Genomic DNA, 23256 nt, shown 5'->3' with positions numbered 1-23256 from the left:
CCTCTTCTGGCACTGGGGCTGGGGCTGGGGGTGGGGTGGGGGGGCAGACTTGGAGCTGGCAGGATAACCAATCAACGCCTTGCCTGGCATCTTGGGGGGGTGCTGTTAGGACCATGCCACTGACTCTCTGGCTGGCATGAACTGCCATCAGAGAGCTTCCCGGAAACAGGTTCCTGCTCCGTTCCCTCTGCCTCCCAGGTCATTCAGTTATTCAGCCCCTGCTCCCCTGGAGCCTGTTAATGTCGTGGTGTTCCTGCCAGGACTCAGCAGACTTGTGCTCCCTCCCTGGGACAAGGGGAACAAGAGTGACTCTTGGACCCGTGTCCCAGGCACAGCAGCACAGTATTCCCTGCACCCCCCGTCAGTGAGCTGAGGGTCAGCCCTGCTTAGTACTCCCCTTCCCCTGCCGATGCCTGCGGATGGTTCTGCCTGGAGCAGGGGCTCAGTGCCGGTGACCCCTCCAGGTTCCCCCCGGCCCTGAGATGCTATGATCCTGTTAACTTGCCAAGAATTCCCAGCAGATTAGGCTTATAGCCACTCCCTTCCAGTTCCCTTCCTTATACATCAGAATCAGGTCCTGAAAAGGAGTCCCCCAACTGCTGCCTTGAGTCATCATGGTCCAGGGGGTCTCTCTTGCCTTGGGCGTGAGTGGTCCTGGACTTCGGGACATGGTCATGTTTTCTTGCCACAAAGCTACAGAGTGCTGGAGAGGGACAGGTATGCAGGGGAAGTGAAGATCCAGCCCAGATTGACTCCAAGTGGCTGGGGCCTGAGGCATGGAGTGGCTCTGGACCCCATACCCAGGAGTCTCTGCCTGTGAAGCTGGGATCTCTTCCAACACTGGCACTGCTACCAACCTCCTGAATGTACAAACAGCTCTGCCTGGAATCTCCCTTCCCCTGGGCAGGTTGGAAGTCCCATTGCTTGGGACAGTTACAATTAGACTGGGCAAGTGCTGGGAATAGAGTCTAAAGGGAGGGATCCTCCACACCTGGGCAGGGTGAGACCTGCTAGCACCACTTGCTTCCCCGCCCCTGAGGTCTGTCTGTAAAGCACAAAGGGGTATCTGCAGAGAGGTTTTGCCAGCCTATTGCCTCGCAGAAGAGGATTGAATTCTCTAGCCCCCTCACCCCTTGTGCCTTGAACATTGATACCAGCATATCTGGGCTATCTGCATATGCCTATACAGCTTATCATCATCCTGGCTGTTGTATGTGTTTTTGCCTGTACGTCCTTGCCCCAGACACGTGATCTTTTTTTCTGGAGGGGGAATCCTAGCTTCTCCCAGCTGATGATGTAAGATATGGTAAGAAGAATGATATGTAAATGGGTCTCCCTCTGGGCAACTTCTAGTAAGCATAACGGCTTTGAGGACTATTGGTTAGATCAACCCTGTGGCTGCTCTGGACTGTACAAGGTGTAACAATAAGCAGTGAAGCAAGTGGATGTAGCTTGTGACAGTACATTGACCTTGGGAATCATATGACTAGTGTCATGAAATAAAAATGTCACTTGTGGACCAGTGCCTCTGCAAGCTGAGCCCCTCATTATGCTGGGGGAAGGATCTGGAATAGAGGAACATTGCATTGATCACTCCCCTGGTATAACTGAGGATTTGACCTACACCTGATTCTGTACAGCGTATATGTCTTTTAGTAAATACTGGATGACTGGCTGAGGAAACATACTTGTATATATGTGTATTGGTATGTATACATGCATGTGGGTCTGTCTGTGTATCTACATATATTCTATAAGCCAAGTCCTATGCTGGCAGTCCCCTATAATGCTATGGACTGCAGCAGGACTTCATGGAGAATAAGCTAGTGAAGAATTTGGAGCCAGCTGTGTATTAAGCATGTGCAGCTGTATTAAGTGTGTATATCTTTATCCATAAGTCTGTCTTCATGTGTTGGTGGGCAAATCTATTCATATGGCCTCGTACATGTGTAAATATAGCTACCAGTGTGCTTTTAAACCTGTGTGTGCAAAAGAGTATAAGTGTGTGCATGCATTTTTATGAACATTTGTGTGTCTGTATATGGGTATGCATAATCATATATTTATAAGAATGTGTGTGCATGTGTAGATAGGAACAGATACGTATATATGCACCAGTTAGTGCAGAACACTGTAGTCTACCTTCTGACAGGGGTGAGTGGGCAGGAGCACATAACTCCAGCATCTGCATTGGCTCCCAGTAGCTTTCTGGGTGCAATTCAAGGTGGTGGTTTTGACCTATAAAGCCCTAATTGGCCTGAGACCTAAGGAATAACCTGAAGAACAACCTTTTCCCCCATGTCCCAGCACAATTGCTAAGATCAGCTGAGAAGAAACTCCTTCAAGCGTCATTGGCTTGCCAACTCTTCTTGGCGAAAACCCATTCCCAAAAGTCATTCGTCCACTCTGGAACTCCCTCTCTCTTGAGGCCTGCCAGAGCCCCAGCCTGGAAATCTTTTGGAACTGTTGCAAGACCTTTCTGTTTAGACAGGCATTTGCACCCAGGACTAGGCTGAGATGTCTTTTTGTGGGTCTTCATTTCATTTCATTTTATTTTATCATTGCTTTATTTATTCTAGCTGCCGTTTTGAGTTGTTCTGTTCTCTTGCTGTAAGTTTCACTGAGCTTTTGTTGGGAAGGATGGGCATATGAATCGCATAAATAAATAAATATATAAAAATGCTTATGTGCCTGTGCATATAAGGGGGCCTCTTGAGTGTATGTTTACAAGTGGAAATGTGTGCCCCAGTAAGCTAATGGCATGTTGGACACTGGCATAAAGGACTTCTCATGGGCAATGGCTTTCCTCCTTATTGACCCTGTAAGCTAGTAACTTCTCTCCCTTTCCCAGAGGGGTGGAAACTTCAAAGTGCAGGCCCGCTCCATTTGCATGCCAGATAATTTACTATTTACAAGCTGGAAAGACACTTGTCTAGGTTAACATCATTAAGCAAAGCAGTCCCTGGAGGGGCTTGGCCATTAACAGTGCTGTAAAGGCTTGGAGGAGTCCCAGGGAATTTAGCAAGCCTATCTGTTTTCTGGGGGCCCTGTGTAGTCTCCTATTCTGCCCAGGCTGGGACATTACAGGCACAGCTGCCTGCTGCTTACTGGGTACAGTGGGCCAAGGATATCTACATCGGTGCCAGAGGAGTGATCACAGTTCCTACAAACAAGCCAAGCTAGCCTGTGTACCAAGAATAATGAGACCATGGTGTTGCAGGCTGCAGCCACAGAACCCTGGGTGGGCTTGTGCCGTCTGTGATGAAGCCCCTGCCATGCCAGCTGCGCTGCTGTCAGTACCAGCCAGCCAGCTCAGGTCTATCTGTACACACTGCAGTCATGCCTTTCCCACACGTGTAGAAGAGAAACTAAGGGCCTTGTTACACATTAATTGTAGGTGGCTCCTGGACCTCTTAACCCCTGGACTGTCTACACATTAACACCTAAAACTAGTTTTAAGCACTCTTTACCACCATAACCAGAGTTATGCCACTCCAGGATAGGTGTCTCTCTGATTCATGTTACCCAGCTCATGTTCCAATAATGTGTGGCCACTCCCCACAGGTGAGCTGCCTAAGTTGCAGTCTTTCAGCATCCCAGGATGTAGTGTCCCCTCCCTCACTCTCCTGTTCTGTGGAGACAAACTTTCCACCCCCTGAACTCCTCTGGCATCAAGCCAACTCCCCTGGGGGCATAAGAGGTGTGATCTTCCAACTCCCAAGGGTGCAACCCCATGCAAACAGCCTGTAAAGCACATGCCAGCTAGGCATGGACAGGTCCAGGAGTGTGGTCTAGAGGGGATGGCAGGGGAACAAGGTAGGGGACTGGATGGGGTCCCCATTTGCTAGGCTTCTTTCCCAGGGCAGGGCCAGTAACTTCTGCAAAAGCACCTTCCCTCGCTGTTCCTACTTTTCAGCCACCCCAGGAAGCACAACCAGTACTCTCCACACCCCTATCCCAAATCCCAATTTATTAAAACATGAGACCTGCTTTAATTTACTTCCTCTTTATGTTGTTTAAATTCCTTTTTTTAATTTCTTTTTATTTTATCCTTCAGTGGCCGCAGCATTGCCAACCCCATGCATTCAAAAATCATGTCAGGCTGCAAAAAAAGAAAAATCATGAGATCAGCTTCAAAATCATGAGGGTCTAAATTTAATAAAATCTGGGGGTCTCTAGTTTCTGAGTTTTTAGGCCGCCCTTGATCACATATTCATGTTTTCTTCTACAATCATGCATGAGGCCTAGTAACTCTTCAATGAAAAAATGAAAGCCGGGAGTTTCACGTAATTACAGAATTCCAGGAGCTGCGGCTTTAGGGCAGGGGACATTCAATCACACAAGAATCACAGTAAAATCATGACAGTTGGCACCAGTGCGGCTGGTTGACTTCACCTTCCCCCACCCCCATTTCCTTTCCACTTCCTATTTCATTACCCACCCTATCCCATTAATTCTCTGCCTCCCAGCTTCATGTTCCTGCCCTCTGGCTCAATCTCTCACCCTGTCCCTCCACCTACAGCAGGGATAGAAGTCTATCCTGGCTCACCAGCCCCATGGAGGCAACTTGGAGCTGTAGTTCCTAGTCCAGCCTCTGCTCACCAGCCCTCCAGTGGCAAGTGACAGCTGTGCAGGTGGGGGACAGTCAGAGGAGGTGTTTTAGCCTTAAGGTGCGACTGTTTCAAACCTGAGTGAGCGCTAACACCGATCCATATTTGAGCAGCTCAAAGTGCAACACGTAATGTGGCCCTAACTCACATTCCTGTCTCCCACGATCCTAGGAACAGCTATGCTTTGATGATCCCCCAGCACGCATTAGAGCACCAACTGATGCTGGTGAGGAGTGTCACTAGGTGCTCCCTTAAGGGCAGTTTCTGAATCCTTAGCACAAAGGGGCAGGATCGAGGGCACCCAGTTAGGCCCAACATTTCCATGGCAGCATTATCCAGTCTGCACCCTGTGGGTAAGACCTTCTGCTGGAATTAAGTAGTGTGACCCAGTGGATTTACACCAGCTGAAGACCAGTGCCTGTGTGCTTATGGCAGATGTCCAGCAAGAATCAGCCCTTGACCTTCAAGGCTCTGGGATTTGAGCACAGGGAAAGAAAACAGGACCTGCTGCTAGGATTTGTCTCACAGGAGTGCAAGTTAATGGTCAGCACTAGTGGTGGAGGCGAAGCCAGGACGTTGGGGTTCTATTGCTGGTGAAGTCAGGAAGTGTGTGACGGGGCTGACTCTGGGCATGGGGACACCAGAACGTCCTGCAGGCCAAGTTGCTACATGTTCACAGGCCGCTTCCTGTTCTTCTTTCCCTTTTTTTGTCCTGGCACTGGTAATAAAAAAAATGCAAGAAATTTAATATCAGCAATACTGTTAATGCTACAGCAGGGTATGCTGGCAGCCTGCAGGGCCAGCCCACATGCTCCACTGCAGAGGCAGATGACTGCTCTCTCTCCATGAGCAGTAGGGCTGTGTGAAATTTCACCCAGTGTTTCGTTTCAATGCTTTTTGAGCTCAAAACAGTAAAATCCAAATGAAACAAAAGCCTTCGAAACAGCTTCAAAATGAAACAAGGGCACTCTAAATATTTTGATAGTTTCAAGTTTTGAAGCCAGGCTTACTTGGCTTCAGTGCCAGTGCCAGCTGGCAGCACCAGCCTCCTGTCATCTGGCAGGCAGATCGGGGGCTCGTCCACACCCCCGGGGAGGGCTGTGCTGGACTGCTCCCAGGGGTGCAGGCCCTCCGATCTGCCTCCCAGATCACAGGAGGCTAGTGCTGCCAGCTGGGCCCAGCGGCAGTACTGATCTTTCCGGCGCTGGCTGCGGAATAGCCTATGGGCAAAATGTTGAAACAGCATCAAAACAGAGAAACAATTTCAATGAAATGAAACAGTGCTTTCAAAGCAAAATGAAACTCTAAACAAAACACTGTTCCGTCGAAACAGAAGTTGAAGCCGAACGGTGCTGTTTTGCACAGCCCTAATGAGCATCAGCATCCCCAGGCCTTTGGGAGTGTAAAGCCAGGCTGAACAATCCTGACGCATGGGAGTCAGCAGGTGCAGCTGCTTATCTACCCAGATAGGCAAAGGAACTGGCTGAGCTGGTGGGGATCTCCTCAGTTTGTTCCAGGCTGAGCTTTTATGAGTGCTTCACTATAAGGGATCTGATGCAAATGCTTGCCGTAGCAGGGATTCTGCCTAACTGATGCTTGCTCATAGGGGACAAAGGTGTTTTTGTATTGTTGGACAACTTTTTGGCACAAAGTGCCTTTCTGCAAGTATATCATCTTTCCCAACTACACAGTGAATCCAATAAGAGATATTACTAAACTAACCTTTCCTGTACCATCAAGCTATAGCAATGCTTCAACCCTACCAAAGCACTCAGGCCAACAGCTACAAAACACTCTTGCTGTTGCTTCCAAGAACTTTTTAGGTTTTACTACAACACGGTTCTCATAAGCATGCAGCAGTTATTCAGTAAGTATATAAAATTTGTGTAGCTTTTATTCATCCTATTAGCCAGGTGATCAGACTGCTCGAGAGAAGATATAGTGCTGAGTTAAACACAAATCCAAAGTGTGTTCCTATTCTATTCTTTTTATCTGTTAGGAGCACTCATATGAAGCCTGCATCTTCGCATTTTATAATTTGCCATTTAATGACCTTTATAATTACAACATTCCTCTACATATTTCCAGGCCTCTTACCAGGTTTTGGTTATACCACCCTACATGCTTTCCTTTTCTATTATATGAATTCGTACAGACTCTGTCTATCTCTGGATATTCTTGAACAGATCCCAGATGTTCTGATGCACCCTGTTGCCTTCCCTAGGACTTTGGATCTGCAGGCTTTTAACTTCTACTGCTTCTGGCCTACGCCTCCCTTTAGAAAGCCTGTCTGGCTCAGATGGAGGGGTGCAACTTTCTCTCTTAGAGAAGCTGTTCTGGAATAGAGAGAACCATAGCTGGGTGTGAAGTCCTAACTCTACCAAGCTGTTATTAAGGGAGTCTCAGAGTGTCTTTGCTGTGCTCCAGGGCCTTAGCAATCCAGACACAAAGACTAGCCCTAGGGAAAGTTATTTAATAACTTAATTAATGATTTGGAGGATAGGATTGAGTCTGGTTAGTAAATCTGCAGATGGTATCAAGCTGGATGGAGTTGTGGACACAGTGGAGGATAGTCAGGACTCTGATTTTGAATGACCTTGATAAATTGGAAAAAATGGTCCAAAAATCAAATGAAATTCAGTTAAGACAAATACAAAGTCCTGCACACTATTCCTTTTCTTGCTGTATAAGTCTCTGGGTTTGGCTCACTACATGTCATTTTTGGTTGTTCCAGTGAAAAACATGCCACTTAGATCCCAGGTAGGAATTATAGTCCTGGCTGCATAGTCTGCATGTGTAGGCAACTATGTATATGTGCATATTGGATATATACAGTAGGCTGTGCACTGGTCACATCCCAAACCTGGCACATGTTCATACATCTTTCAGATGTACAGTGACCTTAGAAATCAGAAAATGCAGTCAAGCAAAACTCACATCTAGCAGACACAGGACTTAGACACAGGAACAGAGGGGGAGAGGAACACTTCCTCACTTTTGCTTGCATTAGCTGCGTGGGTAGGGCTCTTGCCTGGGAAGGTGGAGGCTCTGGGCTCCACCTAACACAGAAGAGGTTTGAAGCTGGCTCTTGCTGACTTCCTAACCCAGCACTCTAACCACCCCATCACTAGCCAGCACTTAAACACCTTCCCTAATGGCAGTGTCATGATCTCTTGCTTCCTGCGGGTTCATTGGGACCTGTCAGGAACCAAGATGCTTCCCCTCCACCATGCAGTTATAGCACTTGCACACCCTGGTAAATAGTTTACACACGGGTTCCTGCGGGCTTGTCCATAAACACTTTACTCTGCCACCAAACCTTCCAGCACAGAAAGAGGCCACCCCCTGCCGACCTGCCAGAGCATGTGCATGTCCGTGCCCTTTGAGCATTTCCACAAGACCAGCCAGCAGCTGCACTCTCAGAGTATGAAGAAGCCTCTGAAAGAAGGTACCAGCTACTCCAGGGTCCATGGCAGACAGCAGAAGGCATGGGAGTGTTGACCTGGACTTTCTGCCAACTGCTGGATAGCAACAGAAACTTGATGGCACTTGGCAAAGGTGGAGTAACTCTGACAGTGGAAAACACTGCTCTGCTACCACAAAGGGGCTTGAAGCATGAACACTGCTATATACTAGACCCAAGTCCTCCCTGCATGGTCTCCATTCAGAGGTCTTTGGCAATCTATTTTCAGCCTTTGGAGCTCTTTGGATTGGTCCCACAAGCTGCATGATATAATCTCCGTTTCATGACTGGGTGCCAGTAAGGAGCAGCCCCTTGGTTCTGCAGGTTTGGCTTCCCCAAACTTTTGTGCAAACACAGCGTCATTCATCGGACTGAGAACCAAGAACAAGGACAAAACAAAAGAGCAGTTCAGAGCTCCAAGCATGTACCATATTGTTCCATCCACCCACATCTGCTGCCCAGGGAAACGAGGCCTCTATATGAAGAGAGAGATTAAAACAAAACAATCCTGGCTTATTGGAGACTAGTTGAAATGCCATAAATAACAGCTAATGAGCTATAAATCAAATTCTACAATAACAATAAACAGGCACTTAATGTGTTTTCATTCCATTGCTGCTAAGTGTGGACTTGGATCCGCTGCTTATCAAGTCAGCGTTTCCAGCCAGTTCTACTAGTTAGCAAAATATTAACACAGAGCACCACCTGGAGAAGCTGCTCCTACCCTTTGGCTTTTCTGGGAAAGGTTGTTCTCAAGGGCCTCCTTGGCTTCCGACCTTGCAGTCTCTGCGGCTGCATATAAACCAGTCAGCTATGAGTGTGTGGTGAACCTCAGAGGGCTTTAAAGCCTGCTTTAGGACAATTCCTAGGTTATTTTCCCCTCTGATAACCTCTCACTGAAGTCACTGGGTCAGACCCTGAGGCCTTTTCACAGTGAGATGGTTGTGGAGACAGGAGTCAGTTCTTAGCTTGTAAATAAAAAACATCACCTAACCATGCATGTGATGCTCACTGATCTATTTGTGGCTCTATGTTGCCCGCTAGATACTGGACTGCGTAAGAGGTTTTGTGCATTTCCACACTAGCACCAGCAGTATCAGGGTATGATGTTTAGATCCTAGCAGGTGACCCATCCAGCTTCAGTATTGTTTATCTACTATATTTAGACATGGCTTGTTTGCAAAGAACTCCCCAGGTTGCATCCAGTTCCAAGTACAGCTGAATGGCTCCAGCCTTCATGTAACAGCTTTGAGTGTTCTCTGCCCTACACCGTCTTTTGCCCAGTACATGGCCTCCAGCCATGGTGAGCAGCAGATCTCTCTTTTCAAGACATACAAGTGAGTTGTTTGAGTCCAGTATTCCTTTCCTGTGGATACGGTGCACACCACAAAGGGGGTAATTTGGTGAATGATGGTGAAGCCTAATGAGATCAGAAAGGAATGCCCCATTTCCACAACGGAAACCATGCTGAGCCTGTAATATTAAGCATAGTTCATGCTGTAAACTATATGCTGGGGGTGAAAGGGAATGGGGTTGCCATGGGTAGCAAGAGTGAAGGGTCCAAAACTGGCTTAGAGACAGGTCATCTTTCTATCTTACAATGTGTGCAGAAACAAGGAGAGCTGCCTCCCCCAACTTCCCCCTCTGGGCTAAAATAAATTCATCTCAGGGTACTTCTCTGTTCTGGGTTTACCAGCCAAGAGGCCACCAACTGTCCCAGCTGGGACCCAAGACTACAACCCAGCCATCAAGAACATGGCAATAACTCTTTCTGTCACTAGTGGTAGGGACACAGGCTGGCCATAGTGAACCCAAGGTGAAGAGCTTTGAGCCCAAGCCCCAGCCTGCTGAACAACCTAGTGCATTGAAGAAGGCATGCGTTTTCTTTATAGATGGTGGCTACCATCTCTCCCTGGACAAAATATGAGTAGGGGGCTTTGTGTAAGGCTGGGGTAGAATTAAATGAATGCCTGGCTCCCTGGACTCCTTTCTGGAGGATGCAACGTGCTAATAGATCCACATAAGATTGTCCCAGGCATGGGCTTCCCCAGTATTCCCTCCATACCAGTGCTCAGGCTCCACAACTAATTGCAAATGGTCAAGAAGCCCAAGGTTGACTCAGTTGAGTCTTTGCAGGTTAGTCTAAGCTGCAAAGATTAAACTGGATACACATTTACCTTTGATTCAGAAAATGCAGCCACATGCCTGCAGTGGCTCAGGCCAGAAGCCCCGGGTGCTAAGGCATGGCTTTCTGGCACTTTTTCCTGCTGCCCATGAAGTCTCTGGGATTGGTGCTCCAGACTCATAACAGCAGGACTCTGCAGGGTTGCTCATCACTTCCTTTCTCTGCTTCCAGTACAGGCAGGGGCTTCTTCCAGGTGCCTCTGGGATTTGTAGTCCACAGTCACAGCCAGCAGTAACTTTGTGCAGGGGAAGAAATGTTTAAGCCTGCTCCCTGGCCCCAGACCTAAGCCAGGATTTGCCTGGGGTGGGGTAGTCCCTGCCTTCCTCCACCCAACCCTTCTCTGCTGGAGGACACCACACAGTCCAGACCTGGAAAGCATGCTGGGGGACTGTGATTTAACTTGAACGGGGAAGGGGTCTGAGACAGAAGTTACATAAACTGGTTTGACCCAAATCAGTTAAGTCTGATGCTACATTCAACCAGGTTTATCTGAAACTGGTTTCAGCCATTTTGAAACTGGTTTATGTGCACTGAGCTTCTTTCTGTTACAGGTTTCAACCAGCTTCTGATCACTTAAACCGGTTTATGTGCAACTTCTGTCCCTAGCCCATCTGTGGCCCAAGTGGGCTAGATATTTTTTTTTTGTACCAGCCTTCCTCCCTCCTTGAAAGGCCTGGATAGATGTGGGTGTTGCCTCTGACTTGCAATCAGTGAAGTAATCATCATGTATTGTCCCTGTACTGTTTAGCAGACCACAAACCAGAACCCAGGACAAGCAGCATATGTAGAGGATCTACAGGGCCAACAAGGTCTCCACCCTCTAGAAATAAAAGAGATGAATCAAACCTTGCATCTTTTCCAGGGCTCTTTTGGCACAATACAAACCACTCTCCTGGTCTTGAAGGCTTAAGGAGTTCACAGTAGGCTCCAGCCAAATCCTGCACCCACAACACACCCTCCTGCTCCTCTGCCTTGGGGCTTTTTAACCTTGTTGTCTACTGTAACCTAGCAGCTACTCAAGTACCAGCTGTACCCACTGCAATGCACAAAGGAGGGAATGGCCTGGAAGCTGCCCTATGTAGCACTTAGGTTTGATGCTTGTTGGAAGCACCTGCTTTGGCAGCCTCCGCCAGGAATGCTGACACTGGAGCATTTTGCTCATTGGAAAAACATACCCCCTCAGCTCTGCAAAGTGAATAGGGCAGAGGCTGGATGCACACCCAGGCTCACTGGGATTTTTGCATGGCACAGAGTTGGATCTAGATGCCCCTGTTCATCTCCAGCTGCCCCAAGGCATTGCCAGCCAAGGGCTGCTATGAAATCCTCCCCCACAATGAGAAACCATGGCCTGAGCAGTTCACCTCTTGCTGCCTGGGTGAGCTCCCTAATTACTGTCTATACTACACCTCCTTAGGGGATCAGGCAAAGCCATCACTCCCTGTGGCTGCCAGGTCAGCACCTTTCACAGGCATTGTGCTAGTCAAGAGCATGACATGATTTGAATGGATCTAAACCCGGAGTGGTTGGGTGCTGTGCTGTCACTATTTGTATTATGCTAGATGACCCAGCTAGATCAGGTCCCCTTGTCCCAGGCACAAGGCACACACATTAGCAGACAGACCTTGCCCCAAAGAGTTATGTTTAGAACAGGGGTTTTCAGCTTTTTTGTATCAGTGTACCCCTGGCAGCTGGACACAGAGCGGTGTACCCCCGGAGGCCGGATGTGGAGCTGGCTGGTGGGGGCAGGGGTGGTGCACAGCTGAATGTGAAGCCGCAGCAGCCACCATGTGTGAGCTTCCCCCACTCTAACCATGTCCTTTCAGGCAGGCGGCACCTGTGCGGCAGCACAGGATGATGCATGGCGGCACTCTGTCCCCGCTTGCGCATACCCACTAGGGCCTTCTCAAGTACTCCCAGGGGTACATGTACCCCCAGTTGACAACCCCTGGTCTAGACAGAGAAGACAAAGGAAGCCAGGGCAACAAAGACACAGATGAGGAAGTGACTTGCCCAAAGTTACCCAAAAAATCAGTGCCAGACCCAAGTACAAACCCTAGGTCTCCCAGGCCCATTTTATACTCACTGGACACTGCTGCCTCCCAAGTACAGAAGGATGGTTACTGCCTAGAGCTTGCTTTTCCAGTACAGACGACAGACACCTGGCAAACTTAACAAGGAGCTGCATACAATACTTGTCTTACGTGCCCTAGCTTTGCGGGATACACCTGGATGCGTCTGGTGCCCAGATATATCAGGGAGGAGAACATTAGAAATACTTTGAGCAAAAAACTTGACAGAAAGATAATGCAGCGTCTACACTGTATGTAACTAGGGCACTATGCCTTTACATTTCCCTGTGTTCTTCCTATCTATTGAGTTATTTCTTTCCACCTGTTTCTGAGTGAGATGCATACACTGTGCTTTCTCTCCACTAAAAATTTTTCTTTCCATGGTTGTTGTTTTCCTTAACCTAAAATAGAAGTCTCAGTCTTGCCAACCCCAAGCTCCCAAAAGCCGTGCTCCAGAACATAATAAGATTGGCTTGAAACTCATGAGACATAAAAAGTAAATGCTTATATTTGGGGCTCTTATTTATGTCTTATCATGTGCTTTTAGCTGTTAGGCCACACAAAGTCCAACGTCAAGCCTTACTCTGCAAACACAAGGGTCAGAAACTTCCTTTTTTTAATTCAAATGGGAAGTTGAAAGGTGAACTTCTCACAAATCTGGGAAGTGGTACTTTATGGAAACAACCAAATATTCCCAGTTTGTGATAAAAATCACAGGTCACCAATGCAGGACTTTCCAAAGAAATTGGCATTGCTGTCTCCATTTCCACCATGGCTGAGTCAGCCTGAGTCATTGCTTCTGCATAATCCTGCCCTGAAAGGGAGCAGGAACCCAGAGAGATGAGAGGTCAGTTTCACGCCTAAGATTCCAGTTGTAAAGAGCTTACAAAGGGTTAATACATGATGAACAGCTGTTTGAAGCATGTTGCAGACACAAGCTGCTTATTTTCATTGTTCTTTTAGGCACCTCACTTGAAAATGCAAGGGACATTCCTTAGCCATGGTTATTTGCAAGTGATTGACTTTGGGGCCTCTATAAACACTGATGCAAACATCTCCTAATGATGTATTAATCATTCATAATTTAAACTAAATGAAGCCTTGCTGTGAAGTTTGACCAACAGACTTCTCCCCTCCCAGCTGTGCAATTTATTTAACTTTGGCTGTTGCAAATGTCAGCAGAGCTGCAGCCTTCCCCTGCAAGGCACTTACAAGCCACCTGCTGCTTCCATTCAGTTCAGAAGCAAGACCTTGAATGACACCCCTCTAAGTGCTCGTTTGCTCCCTGGAGAAGCTCCAGGCAGGGAGAGATTTCTGCCTTGGCTGGAAACCGATGTCTCCTCTTATAAATGTCGAGGATCTGTGCAGCCTGTACATTGCCTCTGATTATCTGCCTCTTCCCATCCAGCCTTCACATCAAGCACAGTAATTAGCAGCTTGTGGCACTTCCAAGTTGGCAGGGTTTGCATCTGCAGAGCTGACAGGTGAGGGTGAGACCCAGCATCCCAACGGAGTCCAAGTGTGGTGTCAGTCCCTAGCAGGGGTGGGCTGCAGATCCTACACAGTGGAGTCAGTAGCCAGAGCCCATGACAAGAAGGAAGGTTATTCCAACACACAGGAATACTGCTAATTACTGAGATCAATAGCAAATGGGCAACATTTCTGCAGCTGACCACTGGTCTCACTGGCTAGGCAGTTGTCTTCCCACAAGCTGTTGGAACACTGCCTTAGATCTTCCTTACCAGGTGCTGGGAATCTGAATCTGGCTCATGGTTCCCCAATTTCTATGTAACAGGCATTCAGACACCCCAAACATGGGCATGTTGGGAATCCAGAGCTGGCTTATCTCAGCTGCTTGCAAAGCAGGACCCAGACACTACTGTTCATTCCATGTGGGCAAGGCCTCTTTTTACAGAGAGCCCCCCAACTTCCAAGGAAATGTGCTGGTCTAGCAGGGAGCCCAGGTGCAGCGAGCTGCAGGATTGGTGCCTTGTGGCACAATCCCACGGATACTAGATCCCCCTGTAGAGGCCATTGTATGCCTCTGCCACTGCCTGATAAGTGGGTCTAAATGTGGTCTGTCAGGTGCTTCCTTTGCTACCTTTTCTGGGCAAAATCCCCATGCAGACCCAGCACATCTGGCCCCTATAGGGCTCTCTGAGATGCACTTTGGGAAAGTGAGATGTGAAAGAAAGCACCTAAGGTCTCCATGTCCTCTTTGGAAGCTTGTGTCCAGCACTCTACAGTTGTTAACTTACACCAGAATTGAGCCAAGCATCCCTATTCATATTGGTCTCATGCTTGTGCTTAGCATCTACTTTGGTGCTGCCCTGAACAGGAATGGACTTAACCATGAGTCTCACTGCTTTTCCAGATCAAGTCCTTTCGGCTTACCATATTTATCCTACTGCTTCTCTTGCTTATATTATAGGAAATGTCTTAGCCGTCGTTGTAACTGCTAAGTGGAAACCTTCCCACACTCTCTCTTTCTCTGTGGGAGCCAATAGATCAAGGGATCACCTGTTCCTGGAGAGTTTTGTCCAAAGTCAGGAATGATCCCAGAACCTGATCAGTAGCTTCTCAGTATGAGGGTAAAATAAGCATTCCCATGTCTCATTTGTTGATCCTTCCCTGTCATTAGAAGTTGTTCTCTTTTGCCATTCACTGGGTTTTTTCCCTTTCTCCTTGTCATTTTCTTTCTCCCATTTGTAATTTTGAGGTCAGATTCTCTGTAGCCCTAAAGCTTGTGGATCACATACCAGTGTAAACTTAGGCCTGCAGCTCCTTTACACTCAGGTCCTTTTACCCCACACTGGTAGTGTCTGCAAGGGGATTATGTCGTATTACACTTCCCTCTACGTTCCCTTATGCTGCCAGAACAGGGCCTTGATGTGAGAAAACATCAGGCTCATTGAGTGCCAAGGGCAGAGCATGACACATAACCAAAATGGTAGTGACTCAGACCCGCTTTGCCTTCTCCTGGCACTGTGGAAATGTCAGTATATGGAACAGGCAGGGGCAGCCTGGCTGCATGTGGTACCTTTTTCCTGTTAGCACCAGTTTCAAGAGAAAGTCCAAGCCCTGGACTGGAGTAGGGAGGAGAAGAGGATGATACTATGGGGATCCTCCTTGGGTTTTGCTAAATAAAGGTGGCTCCAAACAGGAGCATCCCCCACTCTCCCCTGCCTGATCCTAGTAACTGCACAGGTGTTTTCCCATCCCATCCCATCCCAGCTAAGTCCCAGGGCACCCATCATGCTATACAGCAGGGCTGTCCAACTGGTGGCCCAGGGGCTGCATGCAGCCCACGAAGCATTAAGTTGGGGCCTCCAGGCTCTCACCTGGCCATCACATTCCCCATTGCTTCTGCCGCTACAGTAGCTGGAGTCTCTGGGTGCAGGGAGCTGAGGGTGAGTCCAGGGCACATGTAAGGTTGTGGGGGGGGAGGAGGTCAGGTCCAAGTTGTGGGGGGCATCCCAGTGCAGCAGTAGTGGGGTGCCCATGAGGGCACATGCTGCTGTGGGAGAGGAGAAACACACCTTTGAGCCCACATGGTACAGCAGTGGAGGGAGGGGGTGCCATGCAGCAGGGCAGAAGCACCTGGTGCAGCAGTGGCAGGGGGTGTCTGCATGAGTACACAGACCAGTGGGCAGTGTCCACATAGCCCAATGGCCCATAGCTTGCCTGATGTGGCCTGTGCACTGTGTAGCCCTGCTGTTGTGGCACTCAGGGCCTTATAAATAGGATAGCCCTGCCTTACAGCATTGCAAAGTGGACCACAGGTGTTGTTCTGGAAAAAAATCTGCCTTTGTCTAAAGCATGAACTGTTAGCTTTAGCCAAAGATAGGCAGTTTGCCCCATGGCAATGACTAGTGATGATCAGAGCCTAAGGGCAATGCAATAGAACAGGCTCTAGAGCCTAGAATAGCCTCTAGAGCCTAAGGGCAATACAAGGGCCGTATTGCCTATGGGTCTGGGCAGTGCTGGCTCCTTGTGAGACGGTCCCTGCCCCAAAGTGCTTACAATTTATTTGGGCAACACCAGCTCAGCTGAGGCCCAGGCAGGGGTGGATCCAGAAGGTGTGCAGTGGCATGGATGCAGTGGCTGGAAATGTTTAGGTCTTTCAGTTTGTTTTAGGTCAGGGCTGCTTCTTGTTCAGCTGAGGTCTGGACAGAGGGAAACACAGGCCTTAAATGCTAGATGGCCACAGATTTCCCCCAAAAAACCTGAATATCTGCCTCATAAAGGAGTATTTCTTCCTGTCTTCCAGATCATGGCCTCGCTGGAGGAGCAGAATTTCACCGAGGCCTGGGGCAAGAAAGCCAAGGAACTCTATGGCCCCATCTTCAGAAATTTCACAGACCTACAACTGAAGAAAATCATCGGTTCCATCCAGACCTTGGGGCCTTCCAACCTGCCCCTGAATAAGCGGCAGCAGGTAGGTATCCTGCTGGGTGGGGTCTGATACCTGCTGGGGCAGTAACACTTGTTGGCAAGAGGTCAGTGAAGATAATATCACCAAGTGTCTGTGGGGAATGAAGGTGCTCAGGTCGCAGGCCAATCCTGGGAGAGAGACAGCAGTGAGGAAGCCTGTCATTTGGTCTGTGAATGGAGCAGAATTGATGGGGAATCATCCACTCAGGCCAAGATCTGCAGATCTGCAAATTGGGAATCCCATGATTACTTTTCTGACTCTAGAGACACTTTGACCCCATGCTGTGGTGCAAGCCATGATGACCTCAACGAAGTTTCATCTGCTTCTATCAGGGGTAGCTCTGCTCTGTAGAAGCAAGAATCTCCTTTTCCTATATAGCAATTGGAGAAGGGAGACCTTCACTCAGTGGAAAGCAGGAACCAGCAGCAGTTGGAGGGCCCAGCTGCTGCAGGTTGGAAGCATCAGCCTGATTGTAATGGGAGTGCTATACCATTGCCCCATGGCCCTGACTGTTTCCCAGTGAAGAGCTCCATGCAACTACCTACAAATTTGAGTCTGCCAGTTCCTCCCAAAGAGCCTCTAATGCAGGGGTTATTAGGGGACTAAGAAGGGACAGGGCAGGGCCATGCTGCATTTGTACTCCTTGGCAAACCCCTACAGGCCAAATTAGAGAAACCAACTCTGTATGGCCCATGCTTAGAACAGGCCAGAGGAGGGACATGATGCTGTGGCCACATGCCTTAGTAACTACTCCTGAAAGGCTGTTTGGGAAGAAGTCAAGGCAAGTCCTGGAGGACATGTATGACCTTGACACCATTTGGGGCTTTAGAGCCTGCCCTCTACCCCTCTACAAACTTAGTTCACAAATTCAATGCATTTCCCTGCTATACATTCATAGTTCAAAGCCACTTACCAGGGTCATACCTCAATGGTATGCCAGTGCTTGGCCACACAGCACAAATAAGGCCAAGGCAGATGATTCAGCAGCAGTCAAGGACTGGCAAGAATGTGCACAGAGCAGCAGATCCAGGAGGTCCATTTACAGACATTAGGGCCTGTCAGGAAGGCAGGATGCCCTGTTCCTAACAACATAAATTAAAATGAACCACACCATCCCCTCAGAGCAAAGGTTGGGATGGGAGCACTGACTGAGCCAGGGTTGATGTTGAACACTATGGCATGTCACATGAAGAGCCAGGAGGACAGTATGAGAGGATTTCCTCTCATAGGCCGTGTCTACAGGAGATACTTACTGCACAGTAGCTCACTACTACTGTGCAGTAGTGTTGCATAACACAACCTGTGACACGATGCTACTGCACAGTAGTAATGAGCTATTGTGCAGTAGTAGCAAGCTACTGAGCAGTCAGCATCACCAGGAAGCTGCGTTGGGATGCTACTGCATAGAAATACCACTCTGCTTTTTACTTCCTGCCCTGTGCTCTCAGACTGATTTCCTGATAATCTTTCTGCTCCCTGCCACTGTACTCCCTCCTATTTCCCTAACCTGTCCTGTGCCATAGGTTGGCCACCCCTGATCTAAACCAAGACTACAGATACTTTTGTCCAAGTTTATTACTTGTTTGCCTCTCCCAGCACTGTCCCCCTCCCACCTCTCTCTCTTCCCTGTCTTTTATATTCAAGCAGAAGGCAAGGTAGATTTGCAACTTGTAGACTAACTAAATTAGAGATGGATGTATAGCATAAGTGTTTGGAAACCCATACTCACTTCATCAGATGCTGTGAAAGAACAGGCATGGAGCAGTATATAGAGAGGGTGATTAGAATTCAGAAGGCAGAGGGGGGTGCAATTCTGAGAGAAGTAAATGAGACATAAACCCATAGAGACAAAGGGGTTAGAGAAGCTAATTCAGGTAATGGGATAAGACTCTGAAGTCCCTGTTTAGACCAAACTTAACACAATCCAGTCTGGGGATGATTTTTTTTCCCACAATTTCACATTCAAGTTCATTTTTAGATATGTGTTGTCTAAGAACAGCTTAGAGGTCAGTGATGGAGTATCCAAGGAGTTTAAACTGTTCTGCAATAGGCTTGTGTGTCATTCTGGAACTGATGTCAGATTAGTGTTCATTCACCAGAAGGATCAGCTCATCAGCCCAATTTAGACAGCAGAGGGACACTAAGCAGGTGTTGGTGCGTATGACATCAGTAGAGGTGCAGGTGAACAAGTCTCAGATGTTATATTCTGTATTATTTGGTCCAGTGATAGTTTCATAGTTTCCTAGTTTCTAGGGTCGGAAGGGACCTGAGCAGATCATCTAGTCTGACCCCCTGCCATGGCAGGAAAGAGTACTGGGGTCAAACGACTCCAGCAAGGTGTTCATCTAACCTACTCTTAAAGACCCCCAGGGTAGGAGCCGGCACCACTTCTCTTGGAAGTTGGTTCCAGACCCTAGCCGCCCTGACAGCGAAGTAGCACCTCCTGATGTCTAGCCTAAATCTACCTTCTGCCAGCTTGTGTCCGTTATTCCTGGTCACTCCTGGCAGTGCTCAGGGGAACAGTGATTCCCCCAATGCCTGCTGATCCCCCCTGACTAGTTCTGTAACACGCCACTAGATCCCCCCTCAGCCTTCTCTTGTGGAGGCTGAACAGGTTCAGGTCCTGTAGCCTCTCCTCATAAGGCCTTCCCTGCTGTCCCTTGATCATGCAAGTAATGCGATGATGTGGTTTGTACTGATGAGGGGACACAGTTGGCATCTGAATCTCTTACAAAGCCTGGTACTTCAGTGAGAACAGGAGTTAGGTAGCCTGTTGCTTGAGAGATGCCATTTGAGGCTGGGGGGCAGTCCGTAAGCCAGGATGGGTTTGACCTCCATGGCTACCTTGAGATAGTTATCTTTTTCCAGGAGGGGTTGGAGGTCATTAATAATTTTATATGCAAATCTCTGCTTGATAGACTACTTTGGGCATGTCCAAAGCATCTGATGAAGTGATTTCAGGCTCACAAAAGTTTATGGATCTCTGATTTAGTTAGTCTGTAATGTACGTTTTTACCTTTCCTTCCACCCCTTAAACCAGTGGTCTCCAAACTTTTTTGATAGCGCATCCCTACCAGTAAAAAATTTTTGAGCACGCACCCCCAATATATGTATATTTATAGAAATAGAAATAGAAATTCTAATATTTTCTTCCCGCACCCCAGCGGATCGTCTTGCACACCCCCTGGGGTGCGTGCACCCCACTTTGGAGGCCACTGCCTTAAACCACAGCAGCCGAACAAGCTACAGTACAGTTCCACTTTAACCACTGGGCATTTCTTCCCATCTGACAAAGCCACTGCATGAGAAACTGAGGAGTGCCTGATTACTTCACTTAATGGATTTTTCCTTTCCTGGTTGTCATGAACTCCTGAGCTGCCAAGGTTTCCCCATTTCCTTGCCTAGGCTTACTTGTTTTTCAGCAGAGCTCATTGCTAGTATATTAGTCAGGCCTGCTTGATTACAAAACAAGTGTGTTGAGTATAAACATCAGAACCGTTGCAACACTATTTGCTCCCAAGGGGCTGCTGTATGCTGGATAGAAGAGCCGGGCCCTGCTGCCTTGCAGCTTGTACCATCCATTTACCCTACTCTAATGCTGCCCAGAGGGAGGGGCAGCACTTGACATCAGGGCTGCATGAGGTGCATGGCAAGAGGCAACCAGGTCATCAAGCACATAACATGAAGGAGATGCAAGCTGGTACCACACAGACTATCCCAGGATGACTGATACCCAGAGTGGGAAGTGAGAGGAGCAAGGGGTAAGCCCTGCATACAGAGGCTTGTAATGTCTCGAGATTCCTAAATCACTTGAGGAGATTGGGCAGACTGCAGAGAGCAAATCTTGGCTTTGATCACGGGAGATTAAAAGGCAAGGAACCATCATTTGGGAAGGGGGGAGAGGGCGGGAAATAAGGAGGTATGCTGCTTGACAGTGTCAGACAAAATTGAACAAACACCAGAGCAGGAATGTGCCATAAGAAAAAAGTAAAGGTAGAACAAGCATGAGAGAGGGAGAGAGACTGAGGGTAGGAGGTGGAAAAGAGCAGGCCTGGCTCTGGGAGGAAAGGGTTCTCCCTCTGCAGTGTCACTGGGGATAATACTAGGGGATCCTTGACTGTTGCAGATAATCTAGGCATTGCTTTTATACATCTCGCAACAACAAGTGCACTGGGAGGGGAAAAATTTGCCCCAGAAAGTGGATGTGTCCCTCCCACGTTCTGACTCTGTCAAGCTCATAAGATCACTCGGTAAGCAGTGATCTGGGCCCCTGTGAACTGGAACACCTTATGGCTCAGGGGACCCGGCTGACAGTGTGAGACCCGTGCTGGGGATGGGGCACACTCCTCCTGTCTGCAGAGCCCTTTCCACTGAGCAGTGTGATCATTGAAGTGTTTACTAGCAGGTGCTGTCACCTGAGCAGGCTCAAAGGAGTTCTGTTACCCCAGCTAATCCATTCCCCATGCTTGTGCCAGTTAGTTTACCACTACTCAGTTGAACTATTCTGAGGGAGGGGGAGAGGAGAAAATACCTATGTGCTTGACTCACAGCAGGGGGCAAACAGATTTTAAAACCAAGGTGTGTCCTTAGGCTGAACTGATCTGGCCACTCTGGTGGGTGAGGTTGCAACCCTGTACAGGTTTAGAAGGATTCAAACCTGACTGTGCCAAGCAGTAACCATTCACAGGTTGCCCCTGTACTAATGCCAGCCAAGGTCTATGCCAGCTGCTCAGGAGGCAGACCCTGGAGGTGTATGAGAGCATAAGGGCTGTCAGTAAAGCTGGGACTGGAAAGCATGAGCCTTCTCTACCCCTCACCATGTCATTTGCCTGTGTGCCAGTAAATGCTGGGAGGTACCAGACCTGCAGTCTGCCCTCACTTGTACTAGCATGTGGTGATAATGAATGCCCTGGTGAGAGTGGTTCTTATTTGCTTTGCCCGCAGTGAAATTGGTGTTGCTACTGAGGCATTTCATACCCAAGAAATAGCTTTTCTAAAATGCTGCTCTGTGCTTTCACCCCAGAGACGCTTGCATTTTGGTTGCAGCTAAAGATTTCGCACAGCACATAGGACCATTGCTCCTGAAACAAGCCCAGGGCTCGGTTTCCCAAGTGCTCAGCACCCAGAACTGGACCAGTCTTCTAGAAGACCTCAGCACCGACCATTCAATATGCTGAACTCTTAAAATCTAGGCCATTGTTTGGGTGCCAAGGATGAAGCTGAGCTGTTCTGAAAACCTGGCCCTCATTCATCAGGTGCAGCCAGAGGTTCCAGCCTGAACTATCCTGTCAACCAAATAACTGCTCTTGCAACATCAAATGGGGGGGGTGTTAAATTCATAGCAATACCCACTTGGAGGCAAGGCTTCCTGGCACCAGTGTTCATAGTCTTCTGCAGAGAAGCTGTATCCCCAACCCTTCCCAGCTGGCAGGCTGGCTGTAGAAGGTACTGACAATGACATCTTCTTCCCCCAGAGCAGCTCTTTGGATTCTTCCACAGCTGGTAAGGTTATTCAGTGAGCACAGGCCAGAGCTTTCCCCATGGGAAGTACTTCAGCATCTTTACCTCCCCTCCCCCTTCATGCACTGTCACAACCACAGGGAAGGACCAAGTAGTGGGATTTTTTCCTTCTTTAGGAACAGCTGTTACAGGCATGATACAGGAAATGCCCCATTGCTATTTTTGCTGTGCTCAGTGACTAGAATTCACATTTCTACCTCATATTTATGTTTTCCCCAAGTAAATACTGACTCTGCCACAGCCCTGCAGGGCCTGCAGGGAAAGGACATTATAAACAGCCACATTCCAGGGGATCTCATGATCTAGTGCTTATTGGAAAGGATCAGCATCTATATAAAGAGTGTCCCAATGTGCCTCACCACCCTGAAATACCATTGCCTCTGGACAGCTCTTTTAACAACATGATACCACACAACTCAAAACAAGGAGTGCAAATGATCATTTGAACACAAGGAAGATGGATTGCAAATCTGGCCATAACTATGAGGCTAATTATTAAATCTTTGATGCTCACCAGGATCCTTAGGCATGTGCAAACGGGCTAGTATTTGCTTAGGATTTGGATTTGGGAGATTCAGGGAACAGTGGTTTGATCTGGTGATTCGAATCACTGTTCCGAATCGATTCAGCTAAATCTGATTCAGAGATTTGGCCAAATCTCCAAATTGGCCAATCTCTGAATTGGACAGGCACTATCCCCCATCCACCCTCCCAGTCCCACCAGTGGCTGCCCTGCCCAGCCCAGCTCAGCTTCCAGCTTTTTAAAAAAAAAAGAAGAAAAAAAAGCCCCCACCCACTGACTCCTGCCCGGTGGGGGGCAATCCCCGCTGCCCCACACTGCTCTGCACTGTGTGGGGGGCCCTGCCACGAGCCCCCAGAAGTCCTGAGGCAGCAGCAGTGAGTGGGGGCTTTTTTATTTTAATTTTTTTTTAAAGCCAGGAGCTGGGGCAGGTGGGGCAGCCATGGAGGGGGTA

General features: G+C 48.4%; 1 protein-coding gene across 1 annotated transcript in view; it reads left to right on the top strand.

Moving 5' to 3' along the window:
* ACE (angiotensin I converting enzyme) overlaps window positions 1-23256 on the top strand; it is a 59676-nt gene that overhangs the window by 542 nt on the left and 35878 nt on the right. The window contains exon 2 of the mRNA XM_019548471.1: window positions 16598-16765. Within this exon, the coding sequence (XP_019404016.1) occupies window positions 16598-16765 (168 nt within the window). The remainder of the gene's footprint in view (window positions 1-16597; window positions 16766-23256) is intronic.

Source organism: Crocodylus porosus, unplaced genomic scaffold, assembly GCF_001723895.1.
Source record: "Crocodylus porosus isolate Cpor-Errol unplaced genomic scaffold, CroPor_comp1, whole genome shotgun sequence".
In the NCBI taxonomy this organism is placed as follows: Eukaryota; Metazoa; Chordata; order Crocodylia; family Crocodylidae; genus Crocodylus; species Crocodylus porosus.
The sequence above is the reverse complement of the archived record's forward strand: the minus strand, read 5'-3'. Positions and strand labels throughout refer to the sequence as shown.